This window comes from Centruroides sculpturatus, unplaced genomic scaffold, assembly GCF_000671375.1.
Source record: "Centruroides sculpturatus isolate CEXI.00-Female unplaced genomic scaffold, Cexi_2.0 scaffold1224, whole genome shotgun sequence".
In the NCBI taxonomy this organism is placed as follows: Eukaryota; Metazoa; Arthropoda; class Arachnida; order Scorpiones; family Buthidae; genus Centruroides; species Centruroides sculpturatus.
In genome coordinates, this window is record NW_019385433.1 from 143,373 (window position 1) to 170,253 (window position 26,881).

Sequence of the window (26,881 nt, forward strand, 5' to 3'; positions counted from 1 at the left end):
AAATCTTGGGGATCATTTTTTGACTGATTGCTATACTTTCCCTCTGTTATATATAACAGCCAGGACAGTAGTATTTAAATCTGTTAAATGTTTACAAATGTTAAAGTTGGTAGCAGACAAACAATACTGGATGACTTATTAGTATTAATAATCCATCTGGTATTGTTTGTTTGCTATACTGTAGTAATTATAATTATTTTTTTTTAGTCTTTCCACTCAATGGGCATTAAGATGGCCTTTTTTTATATCCATTGTAGGTTTGGCCAGGCCACAAAGGGCAGTCAAATAATGAAAGCTTGATCACCTTCCAAAAAAAATTTCCTGAAATTTTTCAATCATCTAGATTTGATCCCAAGTTCCCAGAGAGGTAGGATGACAAATAAATTTAAGCTGAAGAGGTTTGCTTTTATCTGAAGATGATGATAACTGCTTCAGTTATCATCATCTTCAGATAAAAGCAAACCTCTTCAGCTTCCAGCAAAGTAGAATACAGAGCAATTTGCAAGCATTTTTAGAATCAGGTGGATTCTGAGAGTGTTTATGAATTGCCCTGTATTTTTTTGCTGGAAACAAAAGAAGTTTGCTGTTATCTGAAGATATTAGGTGTATCAGTATCAGTAAAGTATTTTTATTATTAATTAATATATGAATAAAATAAAGATTAAATTTAAAAAATTAACATTTCAACAATGGACTAGTAAGGTATGGTACTACCTCCAGTAGTGGAGAATAGACGTAGGAAATTTTTAAAGTATTTTTCCACGCATTTTTTCTCATTACCGTTTCAGAAAAAGACTTTGTAAACAGTTATGTCTAGTAAAGAAAAGTCTTTTTTTATTGTTACATAATTCATATTTTAGGTGAATTTTTTTCACGGTAGTTTTTTGCAATACCCCAAAAGAATTTGATGTATATATACATCCCTCACCACTGCCACATATACGTCCCTAACTGCTGAGTGGTTAAGGATGAAATATATTTTTAAAAATTATGATATTATAGATTAAATACAAAAATTTTGAAATCTTCCACTAACAGAGTCAAACTTTCTTTATAGGCTCTTCTCAAACTATACTTATGCAAATTGTTTAAAAGTTCCTATAACACCAGACATTTTATTCCAAAAAAAAATTTACAAGTATTTGATGTCAGAGGAACTTTTAAACAATTTGCATTAGTATAGGTTGAGAATAATCTATAAAGAAAAGTCAACTCCATTAGTGTTAACTGTGTTCTGATGATTGTGAATGATTGACCTAAACTTAGTTAAACTTTTGTATTTAGGCTTCAATATTGTAATTTTTTAATACATAAATGTTCAAATTATGCATTTTTTAATTCTTTTAATATATCATATCCTTTTAATGTTAGTGAAACCAAGATTTTGTCTAAATGTAGTCTTATTTACTCACTCTGTTTAATGTTATCAGTTTTCTCATTGTAAATACTAAGATTTGCATAGAGTCTATTGTATTTATTGAAATATATGTATAAACCAGCAAATATCCAAATTCAGGTTAAAATGTTTCTTTAAATAAATTTTATTTTATTAGCATATAATTTTAAAATTTTACAAATTTTATATTTTTATTCATTTAGATCCCATAATGGAAAATTTAACTGCTGTTCTAACCATTTTGCGATTATTAACAACTTCTTCTCTTGAAAAGACTGTCCTATTATCTGCAAACTTAATGGAAGACCTTTGTTTGAAAATCCACAGGGTAAACTAACTGCAGGAATACCTACAACAAATAATTCAAATTAACTCACATTGCTTTAATATTAATTACAAATTTTAATAATTACCATTTAAAAGACATAGCTCTACTAAAACATATTCTAAAAATTAAAATATTTTAATTTATTAAAAATTCATTAAAAATATAATCAAGCAAAGCTATATAATTCATTATATTTTAAATACATATAAAAATATTTCTACTTGATTTTATAAAACTTAACATATCAATTTGCTTTAATGTGATTAATAAAATAGTATTTAAATTAAAATAAATTAAAAAAAACTGTATTATGCAACCAAAAATAAAAGCACCCCATGCTTTTATTTTTGGTCGTGTAATACCAAAAACACTGTGAAAGCTGAAGAAAATTTATTTTTTACTTTTTAGTACATTTATCTGAATAAAAAACATTACTTTAAAATGTTTTTTTATATATTTCTTTTATTTTCTACTTTTTAGTTATACTATATGTAAGTAATGTATGAACTATTGAATTCTTCTTAATTTAGCATTTAATATTATGTATATCGTTCTCTGTGAGATTGGTTTCAATTCAAAACAAGCTTTAAGTTATTTAAATTTGATATAGTGAGTGATTAGTCCTCTCAATTACTAATAACCCAAATATTTCCCACTTTATATTATTTTATTGTCTTAAGGTAAAAACAAGTTATTACTTTTTCTTGTCTCTAAAAATTTTACCTTTTAAAATATAAAAAGAAAATTAATTTATAATAAAGATGGAACAAAAAAAACTTACAAAGATAATATTTCTTATATCTATTGAAATTTTACTATATATCTAATACATTAATTTTAAAGAAATAACAATTTGTTAAAGATATATTGTCATATATTAGGTTTATATGCAATTTTTAAATAATAAACAGACTTCTGTTGTAACAGGAGGATCACTTGATTCTTTGTCTTCACTTTTGTTTCCATGCATAGAAAGGGAAATAACAGTCATGTGTTATAGTGCCATCTCTTATCAGATTTTATTTACAAATTTTAATTATTCACTATTTTTTGTTAATTGTTAAAAATGTTTGCAAACTATTAAAAAATGTACTGTCATTGGTAATACATGTGTGCAAAGTTTCAACTAGATCAAAAATTGGGAAGTAGATGAATTGCAACTTTTTACCTGGACAGACAGCCAAAGTAAGTTAATAAAAAGCTATGTGTATATAAATTCACTTTAATCCAAAAAAATTTTATTGATTTTCTCACAGCAACTTCAGTTAGGTAATTTAAGACTTTATTGTATACATTTAACACAGGATATGCATATGCATTTCGGGTTGTTGTAATTTCACAACTCCTCCTCAGTGCTGATGTTTTTAGAGAGAAAATAACATAAAAACTGCATTTTCACATTTGGGTTTTTCCATAAATACACACAAAAAGTTTTCTAAATGTACATCCAGTTTTATATATTTACTGGGTTCTCATTTGTTATAAAGATGATGATGACTACACACTAGTTTTTTTTCAGTTAAAGTAAATTGATATTATGCCTGTTAGTATATAGGCTTCCAAACATATCATATACATTAATTTTTATCAATAGTATATAAAACCTTAGCTATTACAGTCTAATAGTATGGAGGTTTTATGTTATTTTCTCTCTTAATAGAACACTTACATGCAGTGGCGTTACAGGAGTGGAGTTCCAGATACGGAAATTTATCTGACTTTTGGAGAAAGGTTTTTTCCGCTAGCACTTTCAGTAGTGTAAAACTACCATCATGAGGCAGTACATAGAATTTGATAGTTTAGGCTTTCCAAAAGATATTCCGACGGTTTTTTAAATTTCAATATTGAATATTTCGAACGATATTTCCAACAGTTCAGCTGATTATGGTTTTCGAATATTATTTAAAGGTTCTTATGTCATAGTGCGTAGAAATGATGATAAATAAATATTAAAGTGAGAGATGTCTGTAAAAAGACATAGTTCACGCATGTATGCGCACCAAGGCAAAATAAGCCTATGAGCAATGAAGGAGTATTTTTATCTTGGGTTGAGTTGTTTGAAAGCTGTTATCCAAATTTGTGGGAGCTCGAGAGTTGGGGAGTTGCATGGTATGGTAGTAGAAATGTAGAGTGTCTCCCAAATAAATAGCTGTTTTTGTTTGTTGCAGCGTTTTAGTAATTTTATTTTGTTCCAGAGAGGCTGGTAGTTGTGGTCAAGTACTTTCTTTGCTAATTCTGTGACTGGCCTATTATTTTTGATGTCTTCTTGATGTTCATGGATACGTGAACTTAATTTTCTAGCAGTAGCTCCTACACAGGGGTGGACTGGCCACGTGGAAAATGTGGAAAATTCCACATGGGCCGTATACAATTTGGGCCGTTTTTTTTCTAAATATGTACATAATGTACCGTTTGGTTAAGTTTAATTTTAAAAAATTCATTTATTTTTTTTGTTAAGTAAGGTAAATTTCAATTTTTAGATATAACATAGGTACAGTATATGTGTAGGCAGTGCCGTAACTAGCCATTCCTGTGCCCTGTGCAAGAACTTGCATTTAAGCCCCTTAATTAATTAGGTTTGGAAAAATAATAAAACAAACACGTGCATTTTGGGACACTCTTCCAAATGGGCCCTGTGCGGGTGCACCAGTTGCACCTGCCTAGTTACGGCACTGTGCGTAGGCCTGTATCATTTTACCCGGCCCATATCCGAAGTTAAATTACTAATATATAAACGGCTTGCTGTATATTATATTACAAATGTAAATTCGTCTCTGTAATCCAAAAACACACTTTGGTAGACGTATCTTACAGCAATTCTAACAGTAAAGATACGTCTACCAAAGTGTGTTTTTGGATTACAGAGACGAATTTACATTTGGAAGTTAAATTAGTTCGGCCGATCTGAGTCAAACACTACATTAGCCCGATTCGATCCAAACAGAAAGCATCCTAGGAGAAAAATAATCAAAACTACCTTCTAAACAGAGAAAATTGGTGATTTGTTTACATTGCTAGAAACTGTTCACCACTCCTATGAATCTTAATGCTAAACTATAGAAATGCAAGTTATTAGTTTTGTACCTAGCCACTAAAACAATGATTGTAGTCATAACAAATTTAATGGCCACTTATATTACTTCCTTTATTTTAGACAAGTAAAAAATGTTATTCAATAATAATTTCTCTGTATTCCAAACGATTTAATTAAAAATAATGTATTTTGTAGTGTGGGGCCGAGACCTCACCCCCTCTCCAATGGGAAACTGGTTATCGAGCTAAAGCTAATAAATCGAGGATTTATTTCATAAACAGGAACGAGTGTAAGACGATTTAATTGTCACATTACCGGACCAAATTCACACGTCCTCGATCTAGATCAGGGAAGGTGGGAGAGAGAGCAACCGCAGAGAGTTCGACTGTCATCTTACAGCGAGTTCAAAGCACATTAGACCGAAATTTACAGGACCATTTCAAAAATTAAGCAGTATTTTAACACAGTTTAATCCACTAGCTACTCAACACAATATTATTTCAAAATTGCAACATTTTAAATCGTCATGGAATATTTTAAAGGAAAATGTCAATGAAACTTTTATAAAATTAAACAAAAATGAACATTCTACTGATGATCAAGTAGAAACTAATAAAGATGCTATTTTATCCTCTTACTGCATTGCTTGCAAAAATTGCTCTATTTGTTGTTATATTGTAATATATTATTCAGATATAACGTGTTAAGTGGCGCTTATTCTATACTTGGTCAAGCATACAAATGTCTGCTATCTATGTCTGTAACACAAGTGTCGGTGAACAAAGCTTTTCTACGTTAAAATTAATTAAAAGCGGGCTAAGATACTTATAAGTATCTCGCAAGAAAATCTAGAAGCCTTCATGTTAATGTTAGTGGAGAAAGATTTTTTAAACGAAATACATTCTGATGATGTCATTAATATTATTGCTCAACAAAGCAAACTTCTAAATAAAAAATTAATATTGTAGAATATAAACTTGTGCTTATTGTAATTTTTGTCAATGTTGTATTTTGAATATATTTAAATAGAAATAGAAAAAAATACATTTTTTTTATTTGTGGGCTGGGCTGGTAATAAATTTTCCACACAAAAATTTTTGGGCCAGTCTGCCCCTGCTCCTACATAATTAATCTCTTCACTAGTTAGTGTGTGCTTTAGCAGGATTTGGTAGATACCGGATTTTTGATTCAACTGGTACTTATTCCTATCATTACATAGCAGTCTTCTTAGATTTGGTTGCAGTGTAATTGGTAGAATATAACCATTACTTCTAAAAAGATGTGCAATTTTTAAGGAGATAGGGCCTAAGTAGGGTATTGGGGGGTGCGCTATTTTTAAGTTTTCTTTATTGGAAAGAAAACATTGTGGAAATAAACTGTTTTTTACACGATTTTTCTATTTATCCTACAATTAATTTTACTGTTGAAAAGCAAGAAAATAATAGAATATCTTTCCTGGACTTAGATATACATACATCTCCAGAGCTTATATTTTCTGTCCATCATCATAATAATAATTCTCCACAATCATTCCAGCCGCCACCTACCAACCACCACATTACAAAAACTCGGCTATATCTTCGCTAATACGGAGGGCTTACCTTCTCCCTTCTACTCAGGTGCTAGTAGAAAATGAATTATCCATTATTCAGTCTACCATGTTAAAAGCAGGTTATTCACATTCAAAATTCATTTCTCTAAAAAATCGTGTAAAAAACAGTTTATTTCCACAATGTTTTCTTTCCAATAAAGAAAACTTAAAAATAGCACACACCCCGATACCCTACTTAAGCCCTATCTCATTAAAAATTGCACATCTTTTTAGATGTAATGGTTAAATTCTACCAATTACACCGCAACCAAATCTAAGAAGACTGCTATGTAATGATATGGATAAGTACCAGTTGAATCAAAAATCCAGTATCTACCAAATCCTGCTAAAGCACACACTAACTGGTGAAGAGATTAATTATGTAGGAGCTACTGCTAGAAAATTAAGTTCACATATCCATGAACATCAAGAAGACATCAAAAATAATAGGCCAGTCACAGAATTAGCAAAGAAAGTACTTGACCACAACTACCAGCCTCTATGGAACAAAATAAAATTACTAAAATGCTGCAACAAACAAAAACAGCTATTTATTTGGGAGACACTCTACATTTCTACTACCATACCATGCAACTCCCCAACTCTCGAGCTCCCACAAATTTGGATAACAGCTTTCAAACAACTCAACCCAAGATAAAAATACTCCTTCATTGCTCATAGGCTTATTTTGCCTTGGTGCGCATACATGCGTGAACTATGTCTTTTTACAGACATCTCTCACTTTAATATTTATTTATCATCATTTCTACGCACTATGACATAAGAACCTTTAAATAATATTCGAAAACCATAATCAGCTGAACTGTTGGAAATATCGTTCGAAATATTCGATATTGAAATTTAAAAAACCGTCAGAATATCGTTTGGAAACCCTAAACTATCAAATTCTATGTACTGCCTCATGATGGTAGTTTTACACTACTGAAAGTGCTAGCGGAAAAAACCTTTCTCCAAAAGTCGGATAAATTTCCATATCTGGAACTCCACTCCTGTAACGCCACTGTGCATAAGTGTTCTATTAATAGTATATGTCGGTGTGAAGTGCAAACTTATTATATTTTCTCTCTAAAAACACTCAGCACTGAGGAGAGGTTGTGAAATTACAACCCAAAATGCATATATATAACCTTGTTAAATTTATACAATAAAATCTTAAATTACCTAACTGACGTTGCTGTGAGAACATTAACCAAATTTTTTTGGATTAAAGTGAATTTACATACATCTAGAATATACATCATCCATATTACTTAGCATAATAAAAAGCTTTAAAAATTAAAATCTTTACCTGCCATATTTACAGGCTGAGTACAAAAATCTTCAACAGAGACTTGTTCTCTGTTATCCTTAGTAATCCAATTTGAATATAATGGGGCATCAGTTAGAGTTACTGGTGTTAAGAGAAAATCTATTCCTTTCTTAAATATATTTTGAAAATCATTTAAAATTAATCTTCTTACTTTCATTGCTTGAACAAAATATTTTTCATAATTTCTAAAAAATACAAAAAAAATATTATGAACATTATCTTTTCCTTTAGTTTCCATATCTTACTGACAAGTATTCCCTTTAAATATAAGTTATATACAAAAACACTCCAACTTAAAACTAATAATAATAATATAAATTAAAATTAATTCATTTTAGTTTAAATTTGGAGTTATTGTATGTAAATATTATAAAATAATCATTTAGTATATCTTCAAGGAACATTCAAACGAAAAGATTTCAGTATCAGGCATCATCTTTTGTATGCATTTGCCAATGTTAATTTTTCAAATCTCAGGAATTTCCAAGACTAAATTATATTCATTACAAAATTTTTTTAGCTATATTTATTATTTTTCAAAACATTTTATTGCCATTTTGATGAATTCATGCAATTAATTAACAAACAATTTTTATTATTATTTTTACTTTTTTTTACTATTTTTAACACTGTCACATTACATTGTCAAAATTTGGTATCATTAATGATTTTACTACTAATAATTCATTTTTAATCAAAGTTTTTGAAGATATCAACTAGTTTTCACTATAGTCTCATATCTGTTTTAACCCCTCCAAAAGCATGTCCCATGTCTTCTTAGACAATAATGCCAAATAAATAGTAATAGAATTGATTTTAGTTTCAAAGTCTGATATTTTTTAGCAATTGAATTCATTGTCTCATCAAGCAATGTTTACAGACTTTTCAGCATTAAAAAATATAATTAAATAATGAACCAATAAGACTTAGTACCTTTCCATTTGAATATATCTTATACATAATTGATGTTATAATAAAAATTATTAATTTATTTAAATTTTAAAAATATATACAATTATTAAAAACAATAAAGGTTTGGGATGGAAAGTGAATTTGTAAGTGGAATTTGTAAGTGTAAGGAAAAAGAATTTGTAAGATTTACCAATTTGTAAGTGAATAGATTTAAAATTTCAGATTTTTATTTTTATTTGTTAAAATAACAATTTGAAATCTTCATTTGTATTTACTTTTATTTTTAACAAGTAAAACACCAAAGCCATTTTTGGGATAAGACTATGTCTTGGAGATTCAGGGCTTAACTGTGCACCATTTTCTAAGAAAAAGAGAAAAATGAGCACTAACCAATGAGGAAAAGCTGACATTGGTACTCGGAGTCCTGTGTAGATTATGGCAGGCTTTGTTGATGCCATGGTTATGATGGGTTGCGTTGTCATGAGCCTGTTCTTGGCTACGGTAAGTGGGATCACTTCGATACTCATGGTGGGTGTCATCATCATTCAAAATATCCAATTTTCTTTGGTATTGCTGGTTTTGAGTGCAATCATTCAAAGTTTGCCGGCCATGACCACTAGGTCATCCACGGGGCATTTTTGATGAAATCAACCTATCCAATGTCAAAATTTCTCTCTGTTGTGTGTCACCCAGGGTTGAATTTTTGTCGATGCATAACAAAAATTTCCCGTTTTTGTAAAAGTAATTGTGACTATCGTATCATCCAAAATTATTTTTTTATTTTGCACAAACAAAATAAATGTAAAAACAAAAAACATATATAATTTGGAAGTTAGTTTTAATATGAAATTATAACAACTAGTGCCATGTAGTTTCAAAAACGTGCAATGTTCACATTTCCAACTTCCCAACGAGCAATGCATTCCCAATTCTCACACTAGTGCCTGTTTGTACAAAGAGCATTGCCATTTTGTATTTTATTTTGACTCATTCTTGGTCCCTGAGTACCTACAAGTCTGTTTTTTTTTATGTGCACATGATTTGGGCACCTAATACTCTGTGCCAAATTGCAACTCCTGACATGTACTCCTTCATACTGCTAAGGTGGGCAACCGTTGATGGCACTGTAATTTTATAATCAAGACATAGTCTTGTCAAAAATATTTCAACATTATACAATAATATATTATTATAGAGAAGAACTGAATGAAATTTTCTATTTTATGTTTCATACTTTATATTCACATATTCATTTGAAATTTGATAATCACCATATTAATTAGAGTATGTTTGAAAATAATCATATTAAGTTTTAATTTTTTTTAATCAGCTGTAAAATTACTTTAAGTTTGCAAAATATATTACATTAAACAAGAAATACAAGCTAAATAATCTTTCTTCATCTGCTAATGATTTAATAGAAACATAAATGTTCATTAATAATGTATTTTATACAATAATTATTAAATTTTAAATTACACCAGACCATACAGAACAAATTTATATATACTAAAGTGTGTTTTATGTAACAATTCTATTAAATTTTGATAATAAACAAATTCAATAAGTGGTTATTCATGAAAAATATTAATGTTTTCTTAATTATCCCATTAAAAAAATTTAGATTATTTATGTAAATTTATGTATCCTTTTTCTAAAACAAATCAGTTTACTATTATTTTTCTATATAAAAAAATCATAATAATACTCACTCTTTTAATAAGAAATAATTACCAGCAAGAATTCTTCCACGAACTACTTCACTAAAACCTTCATGTCTACTAGCAGCATAAGAATCAGCCATGGAAGCATAATTCTTGGCTTTGTGTCCTATTATGTTTCAAAATAATATAATTTTTAAAATTTTTCCTCTTAATAAAAAACTATCAGAAAAGAATATATTTACTATAACAATTAATATTTTCTTAGCACTTCTAGAATGGAAAAAACTTTATTCTTACTTCTATCAACAAAATAATGTCATATATAGAATATCCTGCAGCTGCCAACCAGATTACCAATACACAGGTGAAACTGAAATAACCCTAAAAATCAGACTAAAAGAACATTCACGTGCTATTAAATTTAATTACACTAATTCTGCTGTAGCCATACATTGCAATAGTGAAGGTTGCGAGATCTCACTTAANAACTTTGCAAAGCAGGAAAATAACACGTGTGGCAGAACTAGCAGCCATATTTAAGATGAAGTTGATAGTATGTCTCCAGTAAATGAAATTTTCATTTTATTATGCAGTATTTACATATTTTATTTATTTTCATGTTTTAATTTATTATTAGGGCATTTAATTGTTATTTTTACCTTAAATTATGTGTGTTTGTTTTACACAATGATATGAGCAATCTCAGCACCACTAACTTCTGAATTTGTAGTCCTGTTACCAATTGGTTGGGCTGTTGACTTTCTTTAACATAGGAAGTAAAGGAAGTTCACTATCTATGTCTCTCTAATCTGTGGTTAGCTCTTGCCAAGTAGCTTGTTTAGCAACCATTGCAATTATGAGTTTGAAATTCTGTTTGTTAACCAACTTGTTTGAAAAGCGAGTCATTCGAAAACTGAGATTTGACTGTACCCAAAAGTTATATAATTCTTTTTCAAAAGTTTAGAAACTTTATCATTAAAAGTATAGTATTTACAAATGAAATACTATTTATACATACAGAAATCTAACTTTCTATTTATTTCCTTGATTAAACAAATAAGTTACAAAATGTGTTAAAAATTTTAATTTGAGAAATGTTTCTCAACAAAATAACAGATAATTTTTGGCGTCATACCTTGAAAGTTAATTTGATTTGTAATAAAAATATACAAAAATTCTCTGTAATTTTGATTAAAAATTTTAAATTCAAAATAGAGCTGAATAGAAGACTTGTTTATAAGTTGACTATACAAATGGCAGAAAATTAACAAGTGCAATGACTTTTGATAAATGAAAAAAATATATATCAAACTCCCCTAATAGTTCACATTTCTTGTTAGTTAACAGTTGTTTCAAGATAACAAATAATTAACAATGTATTTATAAAGTTTTATAGCAGTTATTTAATATATTAAAGATGAATAAACTAATAATTTGAAAATCAGATATAAAAAAACTAATACTTACCCAAAACATGTTCCTGTAGTTAATGCCACAGCACTTCCACCAGAGCTTCCTCCTGATATATACCAATCATTTTCAACTCCATATTTTTTGCAAAATGCAGTATTTAAATGTGTATCATTAATTGAATTTCTATGAATCAATTTGAACTTTAAACCTGAATAATATGGATTCTTTGTTGGGCCAAAAATGGAATCTATAGTACCAGAACTGATTACATATAGAAAATTTTTTAATAAAGAAAAATGTTAAATTATTATTATTATTATTATTGTTATTATTATTAATTATGAAAAATTAATTTTACTTTTATATATCATGAGATATGTATGATTTTACCCCATTGCAAATTCATCCATATTTGTTTTCCCAATAATAACAGCACCTTGATTACATAAACGTTGAATTACTGTTGCATTATAAGGAGATATATAATTTTTTAACATGTTTGATCCACAAGTTGTTCTAACTCCCATAATATTAAAATTATCTTTCACAGCTATGGGTATTCCATCCAACATACCAAGACGTTTTCCTTGAATAAAAAATAACAATAAATTTAACAATAATAATAATTACATAAACATTACAATTACAGTCTTGGTAGAAATGAGTCATAAAAAATTTGAATTAAGTGTATGATAAAAGTAATAATACACATTAATTCTCATTATTCAAAATTTTAAATTTAAAAATGCACTTTACATCAGGAATAAAAAAAATACTGTATTATAATAATGATTTTGTCATTTAAAAATTCATTTCTATAAAAGATAATCTTCAATAATCATTTTAATTGATTGAACTTAGAAGTTACTGTTAGGATAAATAAACACTGAAAGTTTCTAAAATTTGTCTAATAGTAGGAATGCAACTAGTATGTTCTAGATATGCAACAAATAGCAATTTCAGTAAAAATATTGAATATTCAATTAGTGTTGAATTTTTTGTAAATTTAATAAGGCAAATTATTATTTAAAATTGAAAATGTTTAATTATAATTGGATAAGAAATTGTATAATTAGTTTCTTTTATTCTGCCAATAAAATAGTTTTCAAACAAGCATTTTAGAAGTTTTAAATTTCATATAATCCTATTTTCTAATAATGAAAACTCTAAATGCCAAAATTTTAACTCTCTCTGTCCTAAGAGGGTGACAGAATTATTTCAAACTATATCTTGGTTAACTCTTACAACACCTCCTTTTCAAAAGTATAGAAAATTTGTCATTAAAAGTATGATATTGACATTTACAAATAAAATACTATGCATACAAAAATCTAACTTTCTATTTATTTCCTTGATTAACAAATAAATACATTATAAAATCCATCAAAATTTTTGATTCAAATATTTATTTTAATCACAAAAATATTCAATAGATGAAACATGCTTGTTTCATAAGTTTAGAAAGTAGCAATATCTATCTCATAAATTTTAAACATAGATAAAACACAGATTACTTTATGTACTTTGTTTAGTATTTTTGTGTTGAACACTTGCTATTGTTAAACAACAATTTCTAACAAGGGGAAAGAATTAAATATTTGAATAAAGGTGACTGAATAAATCAGTAGAAGATATCACTAAAAATTTAAACAGATCAAAATCAGCTGTTTTAAAATGTTTGAAACAAATACAAGAAGATAATGGAATCATCACAAACCTATCAGATAGGCCAAAAATAACAATCAAACATGCTATTAATGTATTAAAAAGGATTGTACTGGAGAAGAAATTTGTGTCAACAAAGCATGTCACTATACTAATGATATCCAGCACAAAATATACTAACTAAAAAATACTAAAACAAATGTTTTTGATGATTTTTAAATCATCATTACTTTAAAAACACATAGAACAATTATTTCATTAGTTGAAAAAATGCCGATATCAATAATGATGAAACCAAATGTTTTTTAAATAAAAAGATTTATAGTTATTCTTCAAAAATACATTTTCATGATTTGGAGATTGTTTCAGCATCTCTATAATTTATGGCCATGTTCCAAAAATTAGTTTTGTATATTTCAAGTATCTCTAGATCAAGGCTGCCCAAACCCAGGCCCGCCAATGCATTTGAATTTGCCCACCCATAGTAGCTGTCAGCTGTCACCATGCGTGATGTTGTGCTACCAATAATGCCAACCACCACATGATTGGTTGATTGGTCGAATGCGGAATGAACTGTGACTTGAGTCACCGCCACACTGCTGTTAATACCATGTTTCCCCGAAAATAAGACAGTGTCTTATATTAATGTTTGCTCTGAAAAATGCGCTAGGTCTTATTTTCAGGGAATGTCTTATTTTTTCAAGGAAGAAGAATTCACATTTATTATTGAACAAAAAAATTTCTAAGCCGAACTTAGACAAGAGTGACGTATATCAGGTGTGTCGAACTGTCGCCTTTTTATAGCGTCAACATCGGACTCGATGACCAATCAGTGCTTACTGAACCGTAGCACTATGCAAATGTCATGTGGCATGATTCCCGGCCGACCAATTAGCCATCACCAGCCGTAACGTTATGCAAATCTGTGATTCCCAAGCCATAGCCTTATGCAAATCATGCCGTGTGGCATAATTGTCTGCTGACCAATCAGTGGCTGTACTTTCAAAAAGCCAACGGCCACTTTTAACAATCTGTCGGTGACCTTTACGACTAAATAAACTTCGCTAGGTCTTACTTTCAGGGGAAGGTCTTATATTTCGCAATTCAGAAAAATCTGTGCTGTAGGTCTTATTTTCTGCGGATGTCTTATTTTTGGGGAAACACGGTACCTAACTTACCTGTTTTCTCCAACCACGTTACTTCCAAGGGCCTTTTGAGTATCTCGCAAGTGTTTATTACACTTGTTCTATTAGTTTTGAGTCAACTTTTGTGTATTAAAATTAAATTGTTGTCACCAAATATTGAAAAATTATTAGCTAATAAGCCCCTTCATAGGTCTCATTGATATATTTTTTATTAGGTATTATTAAAACATGTGCAACTTAAAGCATTGTTTGATTCAAATACCTATCCATTTATAGAATAATCATGAGTGTAAGCAAGTATGATTCACTAGATGGCCTGCCAACTGACATGTAATTGAAATTATAGCCCACCTCCTAAATGAATTGGGCAGCCCTGCTCTAGATGTTTCAGATTTATCCAGTTCCTACTAGAGATTTTCAAAATGTACAAAACTAATTTTTGGAACATGGCCATAAATTACAGAGATGCCAAAACATTTTCAAAGTAAGGAGATCTATTTTTGAAGTACAGTTATAAGTTAAATCTTTTTACTTAAAAACATTTGGTTTTGTCATTATTGCCATCAGTGTTTTTTCAACCAATGAAATAATTGTTTCATGCATTTTTAAAGTAATGTTCAACTTTTCATGTAGATGATCAACTGTTTTTAACCTGAAGATGATGACATTTCTTTTATTATTTTTTAGTTAGTTATATTATGTGCTGGATATTACTGGTACAGTAAAGTGCTTTACACTTAATTAAATTCAGTTTTTACATGTTACATAGTTATTATTTGTGTCAACAGTTCAATCATGACAAATTGGACTGAAAAAAGTAATAAAAACATAACAAAAACAAATATAACAACTATCTGGCATAGATTACAAGATTTATGATTCTATTTCAAAGTATTTCAAAGTACTTTAACTCTCATTTAACAAAAACAAAGAAGAGTTAGAAGTGGGAAAAGAAGCACCTCACTTAAGATTGGAAAAATGTGATTTGGAGTGATGAAGCAATGTTTTGTCTTAATTTTGGAGATCAAAGACCACATGTTATCAGAAGAAAAGGTGAAGAATTTTGGCCTGACTATATAAAGCAGTGTGTAAAGTTCCAACAAAGTCATAGGATGGGGATGTATCACTTCACAAAGACCAGGTGAACTCTGTCCTAACTGGAAAGGTTAATGCTGATATATGTATATTATTACTTGAGTATTTTTAATTCAAAAATTGAAATGTACAATTTTGATGATGTTCTTTTTCAACAAGATAACGCCTCTAACCACAAAACAAAATCAGTGATGAAATAGTTTCAACCTGATCAAAGTTCTTAAATGGCCACCTAACTTACCAGACAAACTGAATTAAAAATATTTGGGTAAGATGAAAAACAATTGCAAACAGCAAAACCATCTGATTAATGTGAACTTATACAAAAACTTAGAAAAATCCAGGTGCTGTTTCAGCTGAGAAGTGCAAGGAACTTATAGCAGCTATGCCAAAGATTGAAGGCAGTTATTCATTCAAAATGACAAACAATAAAGTACTGAATAATTTTTGTTACATTATTTCAACAATAAATATCTTTTGTTAGATAGTTTCTAAATTTCTGAAACAGATACTGCTGTTCTACTTTCTAAACTTATGAAATAAGTGTATTTCATCTAATGAATAAAATGAATGCTTTGAATCAAAACTTTTCATGTATTTTATAAATGATTTATTTGCTTAATCAATAAACAAATAAATGTGATAATTTAATCAATAAACAAATAGATTTCTTTATGCATAAATAAATAATTACTTGTAAATTTCAATATCACAATTTTAATAACAAACTTTATAAACTATTGAAAAGGAATTGTAATTATCTATTAACACACAGCTCAAAGCAGTTCCAGTATTTAAAGTTTAGAATTGGTTGTTTATGTATCATATTTTCTAATAAAAAATATAGTTTATTGATACAATTTGCATTCCATTTGAATAAACTTTATATAGTTTAAAAGCTATTACAAGTTTTCTTCACTTTTCAAGACATTTAATATGGAAAGTTTGATACATAATTTATTATATATTTTAATTTTCCTTTCATCATACATATATTTATTAACTTTCATATTATTTGTTAATTTTTAGAATTAATTCATATATAATAAAATATATAATATAATTACTTTTTTTATATCTTTCATCTGAATTTGTAGCTTGCTTTCTCGCTAATTCCTCGGTAATTGTTATAAATGCATTTAAACATTCCGTTTTCTTTACTCTTTCTAAACATAAATTTAATAATTCTGTTGACGTAAGTAAACCTGATTGCAGATGTTCTGAAATCTAAAAATAATGATAAAAAATCAAATCACTATTGAAATCATTGGATGATAATGTTTTTCAATCCAAATTTAACAGGAACAAATTTTTATGATTTTCACTTACAGATAATAGAAATTTTTATAAAATTTTATTCAAAAACTTCTAGTCTCTCACAAGTTAAAATGGAGAAATAACCTTTCACAATTATAACAGTTTTATTAGACTTGATTAAATTTATAGTATATAATTAAAAAGTTATTTATATTATAATATAATAGTGATTTATTCAACTTATCTAAGAAAATGCAGTAAATCAGTAATAACAGTAGGATCTTAAATTTTTATAAGATTTAATGATTTTATATAATGTTTTCATTTGACGATATATAAGAAGCAATCAAAACATAATTCAGTTTTATATTTTCATCATCTTAAAAAAAAATTATATGGGACATTATATGTGTAACACAAGAAAATACATATAAATTTTATAAATATTGAATTATTTTTCAAATTTTGTAGTAATATATATTAAAGTGAAAAATTTCACTTTAATATATATTACTACAAAAATGTTCAATATCCTAAATAGCAATACTGTATTTGAATGTACTAAGTAGCAATATTTTAACGAAATGCTGTATAACTAAGATATTAAATTTTTTATTTGTCCAAAAAACAATTTTCAGGAAAATACCATATTTACTCGCATGCAAGATAAAGTTTTTATTCATTTTTCACTGCTTCAAAAACCTAGGTCATCCTATACATGTGAGTGAAGGATTCTTAAAGTAATAAATAATTTGCATTAAATAATTTGCATTTTTGCAATAATTTTTGTTAACCATGTATTTGCATTTTTTACCAGATTCTCACCCTCATGTTTAAAAACAAAAGTACAGTGGGTGATCGGTTAACGAACACTTTCGCGAAAGATTTTTATAATCTGACAACGAACATGTGTTCGGATAACAAACACTTCACTGAACAAACACAAGAAGAAGCAACATAAAATAATGAATATCGATTGGTCTTCCTTTGTCTTCGGGCAACAATTCAAAATTTTTCAGACAGCATTAGATGTCGACATCAACGTTCTACTCAGTATAATCTGATCAGATAGTAGAACTTTGAAACTCTTCCTTGTAATTCCAGCCTTTTATATTTCTGATAGAAACAATTCTTTTACATTTTCTTCTGAAAATGCAGATTTATGCCGACATCTGCTATTAAAGATCCTTTGAAGAAGTAGGAGGATGTCAGAACAACGGTCTTAAAATGGCATCCAAACCAGGTTGAGATTAATAGGCCTAGGGATCTCTACAATTACAATGCTATTAATTACTTCTGAAAAATCATGAAGAAGACAGAAAAGCAATCAACATTGGACAGATTCTTTAACCCCCACAAACAGAAAAACATGACTAATAAAAATGCAAACCATGTATATATGTATTTTTATTATTACATATGAATAAACGTACTAAGAAAGTATATATTTTTTATTTTTTTGGGGTCTCCAGAACAAATTAATCAAATTTCCATAGAAACCTATGGTAAATCGGTAATTGGTTAACAAACAATTCAGATAGCGAACAAAGTCTTGGAACAGATTATGTTTGTTAACTGATAACCCACTGTATTTTATCTGGGTCACTTGAATCATCCTTGTCTTGTCAGGAGTAAAGATGAATGGCAATAGGAAAAGCAAAGCTTTTGAATCAAATTCCAATTCAAAATTCCAAAATCACATGGGAGCCCAATATAAGTTTAAATCCCTTCCCACACGAAAACAGATGATTATTCGAAATCAGAATTCAGAGGAACTCACAAGAGTAATCGATGGAGAGTGGATTTGACTGTTAAGAATTGGCAAAAAAGGTCCCCAATTGTTCGGCTTTACAAGAACAAATTATGTTGTCAATTTTACAAGATTTTTCCTTAAAGTTTAAAATGCCAGTAATTTTTGTGGGATAATGTGTGCATTTGACAAAATAAAATTAGAATTGTATTAATAAATCTAATTTTCTTTATTTGATCTTTAAAGTCACACCTTGTCCAATATGTGAGATTGTCTTATATGCAAGTAAATACAAATACAATAACATTGCAAATAATACAAATACACATAACATGGCAACTGTATCTATCCAAAGTTTTAATGTCAAATCTGATTTGTTACATTGGTAGGCTGTTTCTTATGCATCATCTAATGAAAACATATAAAACCATTAAATTTTATAAAAATGAAAATCCTACTGTTATTACTGATTTACTGCATTTTCTTAGATAATTTTAATAAATCTCTATTATATTATAATATAAATAACTTTTAAATTGTATACTATAAATTGTATTGACGTTTGAAGTACCCAAGGTTTATCCTTTATTGTATATACACTTATAGTATTTGATTATTCATTAAAAAATGAATTTAAAAAACAGTTAATATTTTATTTCGGAAAAATAAATATCGTAACTATAAAATATATATCTCTTCTGATGATTAGATGAGTGAGTGAGTTTTATTTTTCAAATCTAATGAAAAATGATACTTACCTCGATAATGCTACGAGTTAAAATTGATGTCATTTTGAATTAGCTTTTTTATACAGATTTAATCGAATTACAACTTTTAATATATTGTTATTGATAGATATCTGATTATGAATTTTCACACAAACTCATCTTTATACCAACTGAATCATTATATGGCATTATAATAAATGCGTCATATATTATTAATAAACTGTCAAACAGATAGTATAGTTTTTAATACTCTGTAGATGTATAAGCATGTGAAGACTGAGTTGGATAAACTATTTCATCAACATGGAATGAACTTCTGCAAAAACACGTGGTTACACAAACACATACAGTATAGCGCCATCTGCAGTAAACACTCATTAGTGCCAACATCGGACGGCCAAGCGGGTTTTTTTTTTAACTCTTTCCGCCCTGTGGGCACTAAGAAGGCCTCTTTTTAAGCAAGTCTATTATGGGTTCGGTCAGGCCCTCAATGGTGAGGAACGGGGGCTGACATATCCGGTCAGACCACCCCGAAAAATTCCTGGAGAATTTTCGACCCGTCCGGATTCGATCCCGGGTCTCCCAGAGTGGTAGGCTGTCACCTTAATCGCTCGACCGTCTATTTCTGATGAGTGGTGATGATGGGAAGGGGATTTGACGGTCGGATGGACGAGCGGTCAAGGTGGCAGCCTACCGTTCTTGGGGTCAAAAGTCTCCAAGAATTTTCTGGGATGGTCCGTCCGGATATGTTGGTCTCGTCCATCACCACTCGGCCGCCCCATTGTGGGCCTGGACGAACCCATAGTGGGCTTGCTAAAAAAAGGCCCTCTTAGTGCCCACAGGGCGGAAAGAGTTTAAACAAACAAGAAAAAAAAAATGGGGAAGGGAATGAAAAACGTAAAATTTTGCTGATATAATACTTGAGCGAATCTTTATAAAATCAAAGTAGGAAAGAAATAACACGGAAATACAATTGAAAATTGTAATAGTTGAAGTTTTTTAATATTTTTTTATCAACAATTATGTCAAATATAATTTTAAATATGAACTTTGTATTGAGAATAAGGCAAGATAGAAATAATACTGCAATGATACTGTGAATCCTAATGTATGAAATTTGATTTGTAATTCTTATCAAGTATTATATCGAATGTAATGTTAAATAGGAATTTTTTAAAGAATGGACCGAAGAAGAGCAGAAAAGCCCGAAATGTTTACTTAATTAGGAAATATTCCTATCAATTTTTAACTTAAAATTCTTTTTAAAAGTGAAAATTAAAAGTGAAAGTTAATTTATTTATTTATCTATTTATTCAATATTTAAAAAAAAAAAGAATTAAAATTCTTTCTTAAGTTTTGTTACCAGATGTCGCGACTACTATTTTCTACGCGGAATTATTTATCATATTCTTTCTTTACAATAATTGCATCTAGGCCGGTGGCTCATTTCTGAGTTGATTACCTGGTTGTTTAGTTTCTACCTTGATATTTGAAACAAATTATAAATTAATCAAGTTTCTTAAGGTAAGGACATTATATGCTGTTTTATTCACATTATTAAAGAAATATGTACGATACAGTACATGTGGGTAAGTAAGTGAATTGACACGTTTCAATATCCGCATGTTACTGTTATGATGCAACTTCTATCGGTTATGACAACGACTCGATGTTTAATCTTTGCTGAAACGAAAGTAAAACGCTAATACTTTGTATTGTATTTATATTTCATTTATTGTAAATTGGAGTGATTGAAATATTTTTTAAATTTAAGATGTAAAGTTATGCTCTTTAAAACAGATTTTCAAGAAATATATGTATAATAATAGTAACTGAAGATTCGTTGGTAATTTATTACAGGTGTAAATAATTTATCGCATGTATTAGCTGTTTAAAATTATTGCTACATAATTTGATTCCAAGCTGATTAATATTGTAATTAATGCTAATAATATAACTGGTTATTATATTGACATATGGTAAACATGAGAGTTTTAGATTGTCAAGAATTTCATTCTCTTATCCTATTTTTCTTTTCATTTTAATATATTTTTAACGTGTTATTGTTTTATTCAACAACAAATAATTGTACAAAATGTTAATTTGAGCTTTTATGGTGATAAAGTTACTAATTTTTAAAAGTAAATATAAGCTTTGATAGCATCCTGTTTAATTTCATCATTGTGTTTTGACTGATAATGAAATTTTACTATCAAAATAGTTGGTTAAATATTATATATTTACATTTAATGCTTAAACGAGAATTTTAATGTGAATTACTTAAGTTCATGTTTAAAATAAGTTTTGTATGTATTCAATTATAATGGAATATGTAAAATTTAATTAAATTTGTAACAGAATAAATTTCTTCGTGAAATAAATTCGGATATCTTTATATATGTAAAGCTAGGCTGTAGCCGTGCGAGGTGATGTTTCCCACAAATAACATTTTCTGCGGGCCTCCACTGCAGTCCCACTTCAGTTTAAACGTAAGCGGCATAAAAAAGAATGTCATAACCATTTGGCCATTGAATGAAACAAAAATAAGTATATTGCACAGAAATACTAGGCTATATGAATAACTATAAGACTGAACAAGTATTAAATTTTATTTTTCTTATTAAGCATTATCCTATAGCTATTTCGTTGGTTTCCATATGGTTTATATATGTCATACACAATAACGTGTTGCTAGTGATCATAAACTGTTACATAGAAATGCAATAGTTAATGATCACTAATCAAAAGTTGCTTACCATCAGCCTTGTGGATGATCCACACAGAAATTTCTGACTAAATACGTGATAAAATATAAGTTTACGAAAACAATTTAAATTTTATTAATAAAAAATTACCAATACTCTATATTGAAATAAATTCTGTTAGCACATGTAAGCAAATATATCATTAGGATGCTACATGAAATGTGTACAAATATGATATGAAAATTATTTGATTTCATATTTAAATTTTTAACAGACTGAAAAATAACAGATAACAAAATTATTATTTCAAAATGTTGTGTTTCAGTATTTTTTATCATTTAAAATGTGATGATGAAATTAAACTACATATCAGAATGTTTACTTTTAAAATTTAGTAACTTTATCAAAACTTCTACATAAAATTAAATGCTAACATATTTAATTTTAAAAATGTGATGAAAGAGATAATAAAATGAAACAGAAATTGAAATTATTTGAAAAAACTCGTACACTTATATTATAAGATTATCTTGCTTAAAATGTGTCAATATAGTAATAATTTCACTTTAAAACTTGTATATTCTATTATAAATAAGTTCTCTATTTCTGCAAATATTGATATCAGCATTATTTGATCCTTCATAACAAAATTAATGCTAGATAATTATTAGTGTGACATCTGCCATCAGATAGAAATCTCTAGTAACACTCCATGCATTAAAAAACATTTCATCCACATGAGAGCATTATTTGAGATTCTTAGATAATTATATTTTAGACTGAAAAATTGATTTGATATTTATAAAATGTTTACTAATATATTTGTGTTATACTCATGTAACATTTTTTATATATATATATATACCCCCACACACACAAACACACAATCATACATAAAACAGTAAAGTTCTTTATGATTAAAAATTTCCAACAGTCTATATCCAAAATTACAGGTAACAAGACAATTTATTTTAAAAATATATTTTGATTTAGATTGGTCTTCTTACAAACTATTTTATTTTTTGTGTTAATTTAATATCAAAAACAGTTCTTTCTGATTTATTTATTAAAATTTATTGTTGTTAATTATGCTTGATATTGCGGGAATTTTTTGAAGTACTGTTGTTTTAATTTAATATTTTATGTATGTATTAGGACAATTTATATACATAATTGATAATTAAAACTATTGTTTGATATTTAATTTATTGAATATGGTTTTAATAATAAAAACTAATAAATTTGGCTGACTTTGTAAATTTCTGTATTCAGAAAGTTAAAAATTTAGATATCTCAAAGTTACAGTAATTGACCTATTTTTCAAGAACATAAAAACAATGAATTGTCATCAAAAGAATGCTGCCAGAATTTTTATCGTAAAAAAAATTAAATTCTATACATTTTGAATACTTGTATATTAAAGAATATAAATTTATTACTTTTAAAACAATAATCTTTTAATAATTTAAATAAAGTTAATAACTCCAAAAATAAATACTGTACTCAGATTAAAACATTGCCCAAATTTATCTCAATATTTTTAATAATTTATTTTCAAAATATCATTTAGACTAATGGTTTTTTTAGGATTATAATAGGTTATAGAGAATTATTATAAGAAAACTATTTTGATCTATAAATCAATTTTTATTTAAATACTATTGTAAAAGTGTGTTATGTTATATGCAAGATTAAGAAATATAAATTTATTAATTTTATTAATGTAATTTTATTAAAAATGTATTTTTTATAATTATTTTTCTATTTAAAATTTTATTTACTTTATTATATACAAATAGGATTGTTTAATTTATCAACTTTGCAGTTGTGATATTTTTGGAGTTTAATTGCAATAAACTTCAAATTGTTATTTTAGTTTTAGTGTAAATTTTAAAAATTTAAAAATTTGATTATAAAAACTTAAAAGGTTTTATCATGATTTTATCATCATAATTATTTTCTCTAGATACAATTTTTCATGTGTAATTTGTATTTGTTGATGAAAACATATGAAATTTCAATAATATAATTAAAGTATATATTGCATATGATATAAAAATCTTTAATATAAAAGTGACATTGATTTAAAAACAATGGATGGAGAAATGCAATTCATTCAAATGTGTAATAGTTATAAATATAATAGATATTATAAGTAAAAAGATATTAAGGATTCTCACAAAAAAGTGTGACTTTTAAATTTATATACTGTAGAATTTAATAAACATAAGAATACATTCTGTAAAGTTAGCAAAAATTTTTATTGTGGTAACCCACAAAAGATTTTTAAAATTAACCTTAAAAAACCCTTTTTAAGAACTTTACTTATAAATGTGTGTGTGTATGTGTGTGTTCATAATAAAAACACATGATATTCTTATTTATTTTTATATTAAAATACACTCAAACTATCATTTGGTATTTTTTTTTCTTTAGAATTTTATTTCTATCTGCTATGTAACATTTCAGTTTTTCATAATCAATTAAAAATTGATAGTTATAATATTACTTTTAATATATTCTATAATATGATCATTTACATATTTTGAAGTTCATGACCTTCATTTAATGATAACTTAAACACCTTGACATTCAAGATGAATTTTCATTTTTCTGAATTGAATTAGTGAACTAGATTTCAGAGTTAAAATATATTAATAATGCATTAATTTAGACCTGCTATTCTTGAGACGTGTCAGAAAGATACAGTTACAAAACTTAAACAAATTTATGTCAAGGATAACTTCAATCTATGTTCTTAACACCAGGTTTTTCCAAGCCCAATTAGACAGGTGCATGTCAATGTACATTACTCAAGATAACAAATAACAATAATAACTCATTTAATATATTTTAAAAATTTTATATAAATTTTTTATATGTAAATGATAAAATTGAATGATTCATTGTATTAAAAAAAACAGCAGTAATAATTTTATTAGCTATATTTATTTGTATAAAATGTTTTTAATACATATTTAACAAAATAATATAAATTTTTACAACTAATTATTTATATTTATTAAAATTGAAAACATTTTTTATTCTGAATTATAGATTATTTAAAATCAATTACTATTTCAAATTTTGATGTCTTTTTAATAATCTTTAATTTTTAATGATTTATTAAATAAAATATTCATCTTCATATGGATAAATAGGAATCATCTAATAGAAATAAAAAAAGAAATTTTGTCCTTTAATTCAACTGAATTATTTATGAAATAATTGGCTGAATTGTTTATTCTCATCAAAGAATAATTAAACACTTTATTAAAATACGTTGAGAAATTCTTCATTTGATGAAAATATAAATCTACATTAATAAATCATTTTTAAATATTTTAATTTGGAAACATGAGAAACAAATTATATGATAGGATTAGATTTATAATAAATATTTTTATAATTAAACTACAATAAATATCATAAGTATAAATCATGTTAGTTTATTAGAATGTTTATTTATTTATTTTTTTAGATAACTTTAAAAAATATATTTTTTAATCACTATTTTTTAGACTAACAAATTTAATATTTATTTTAAATGTCAGAAAAGGTTGTTGACAAATTGTTAATAGAAGAATTGAATGTCAGCTAAAATGCTTGTCTATAAATTCTGAATGATAAAACTAATATTTATTCAAAAATTTGCTTGAATATGTATATTAGATCTTACTGTAAACTATTATAGTATTTTAGAAATTCAGTATTAAATTTAATACAGGTAACCCCTGTATAACACGGGAGTTATGTTCCAGAAAATTTCTGTGTGATGCGAATCCGTATTATACGAAACAAAGAACTAGTGCAAAAAGGGGGGAAAATTCCAAAAATTAAAAAACATGTTGTTAAATCCTTATTTAAATCAGATTTATTATTCATTTTTTTCATAGGTAAAATACTTATTTATTATTTAAGTAAGTATTTTACCAGAGGATCATTCATTTTATATGATGATCTCAGCATGAACATCATCAACTGGTAACAGTTTGTGGGTGTGTTCGTTAATAGCGGTCACCCTGCAATGGGAGTGCACTGCTGTTTGTAGGCATTTAGGAACGATGGTGAAAGAAAGATGGTGGCGCCCGCACTATCGATAGTATCGTGTGGAGGAATCTAGAATTCTAAAATGAGCTTTTAGAGGCAAAAGAAGGGTCCCAATTGTATAATTTAACCATTAAATGGATTATTTTTGAAAGAGCATTCAAAGTAGCCACAAAAACAATTAGAATGCTCACGCGGAGTTACGCAGAGGTATAAAAGAACGCACCCTTTATTACATTTTATGTTGTACGAAGGTTTTACCCAATTACCGACCCATGTTACAATGAACCCGTACTATAAAAGCATCTTGTTATACGGGGGATGTTCCCAATTCTCGAACCGTGTTAGAGTGAACTCGTGCTATAAAAGCACCATGTTATATGGGGGATGTTCCCAATTCTCGAACCGTGTTAGAGTGAATCCGTGCTATAGAAGTGCCGTGTTGTACGGGGTTATCTGTACAGCTTCCTGTTTCAGTAAAAACAAATTCCTATTTCAGTTTGTGTAACAGTTATTTATAAAAAACATATCTATTATATTTATAACATTTCACATTTTCAATACATTAACAAACACTTAAATGTTTTATATTTGAAAAATAAAATTTAAACTGAACAAATACTAGTTAACTCTGTTAGAATCAAATCTAAATATATAAAATTGCTTGTCCTGACTGACTCACTCATTCATTCACTGATTCATCATCGCCCAGAGCAAACCGCTTAACCTAAAGAGGTGAAATTTGGTACACAGTTAGGGTACGTCATGGAAACGCACACTAAGAAAGGATTTTTCGAAATTCCAACGCGGGGGGGTGAGGG

At 27.7% G+C, this 26,881-nt stretch overlaps 1 protein-coding gene across 1 annotated transcript; it reads right to left on the minus strand.

The window, feature by feature from the left end:
• Nucleotides 1–1,525: 1,525 nt before the first annotated feature.
• Nucleotides 1,526–19,967, minus strand: LOC111638936 (glutamyl-tRNA(Gln) amidotransferase subunit A, mitochondrial-like). The gene is given in 8 exon segments (XM_023384720.1): nucleotides 1,526–1,745; nucleotides 7,659–7,864; nucleotides 10,304–10,422; nucleotides 10,424–10,436; nucleotides 11,720–11,929; nucleotides 12,059–12,254; nucleotides 16,641–16,800; nucleotides 19,339–19,967. Coding segments are annotated over 8 exon segments (1,095 nt in total). The 5' UTR covers nucleotides 19,372–19,967; the 3' UTR covers nucleotides 1,526–1,587.
• Between the last annotated feature and the right edge of the window lie 6,914 nt (nucleotides 19,968–26,881).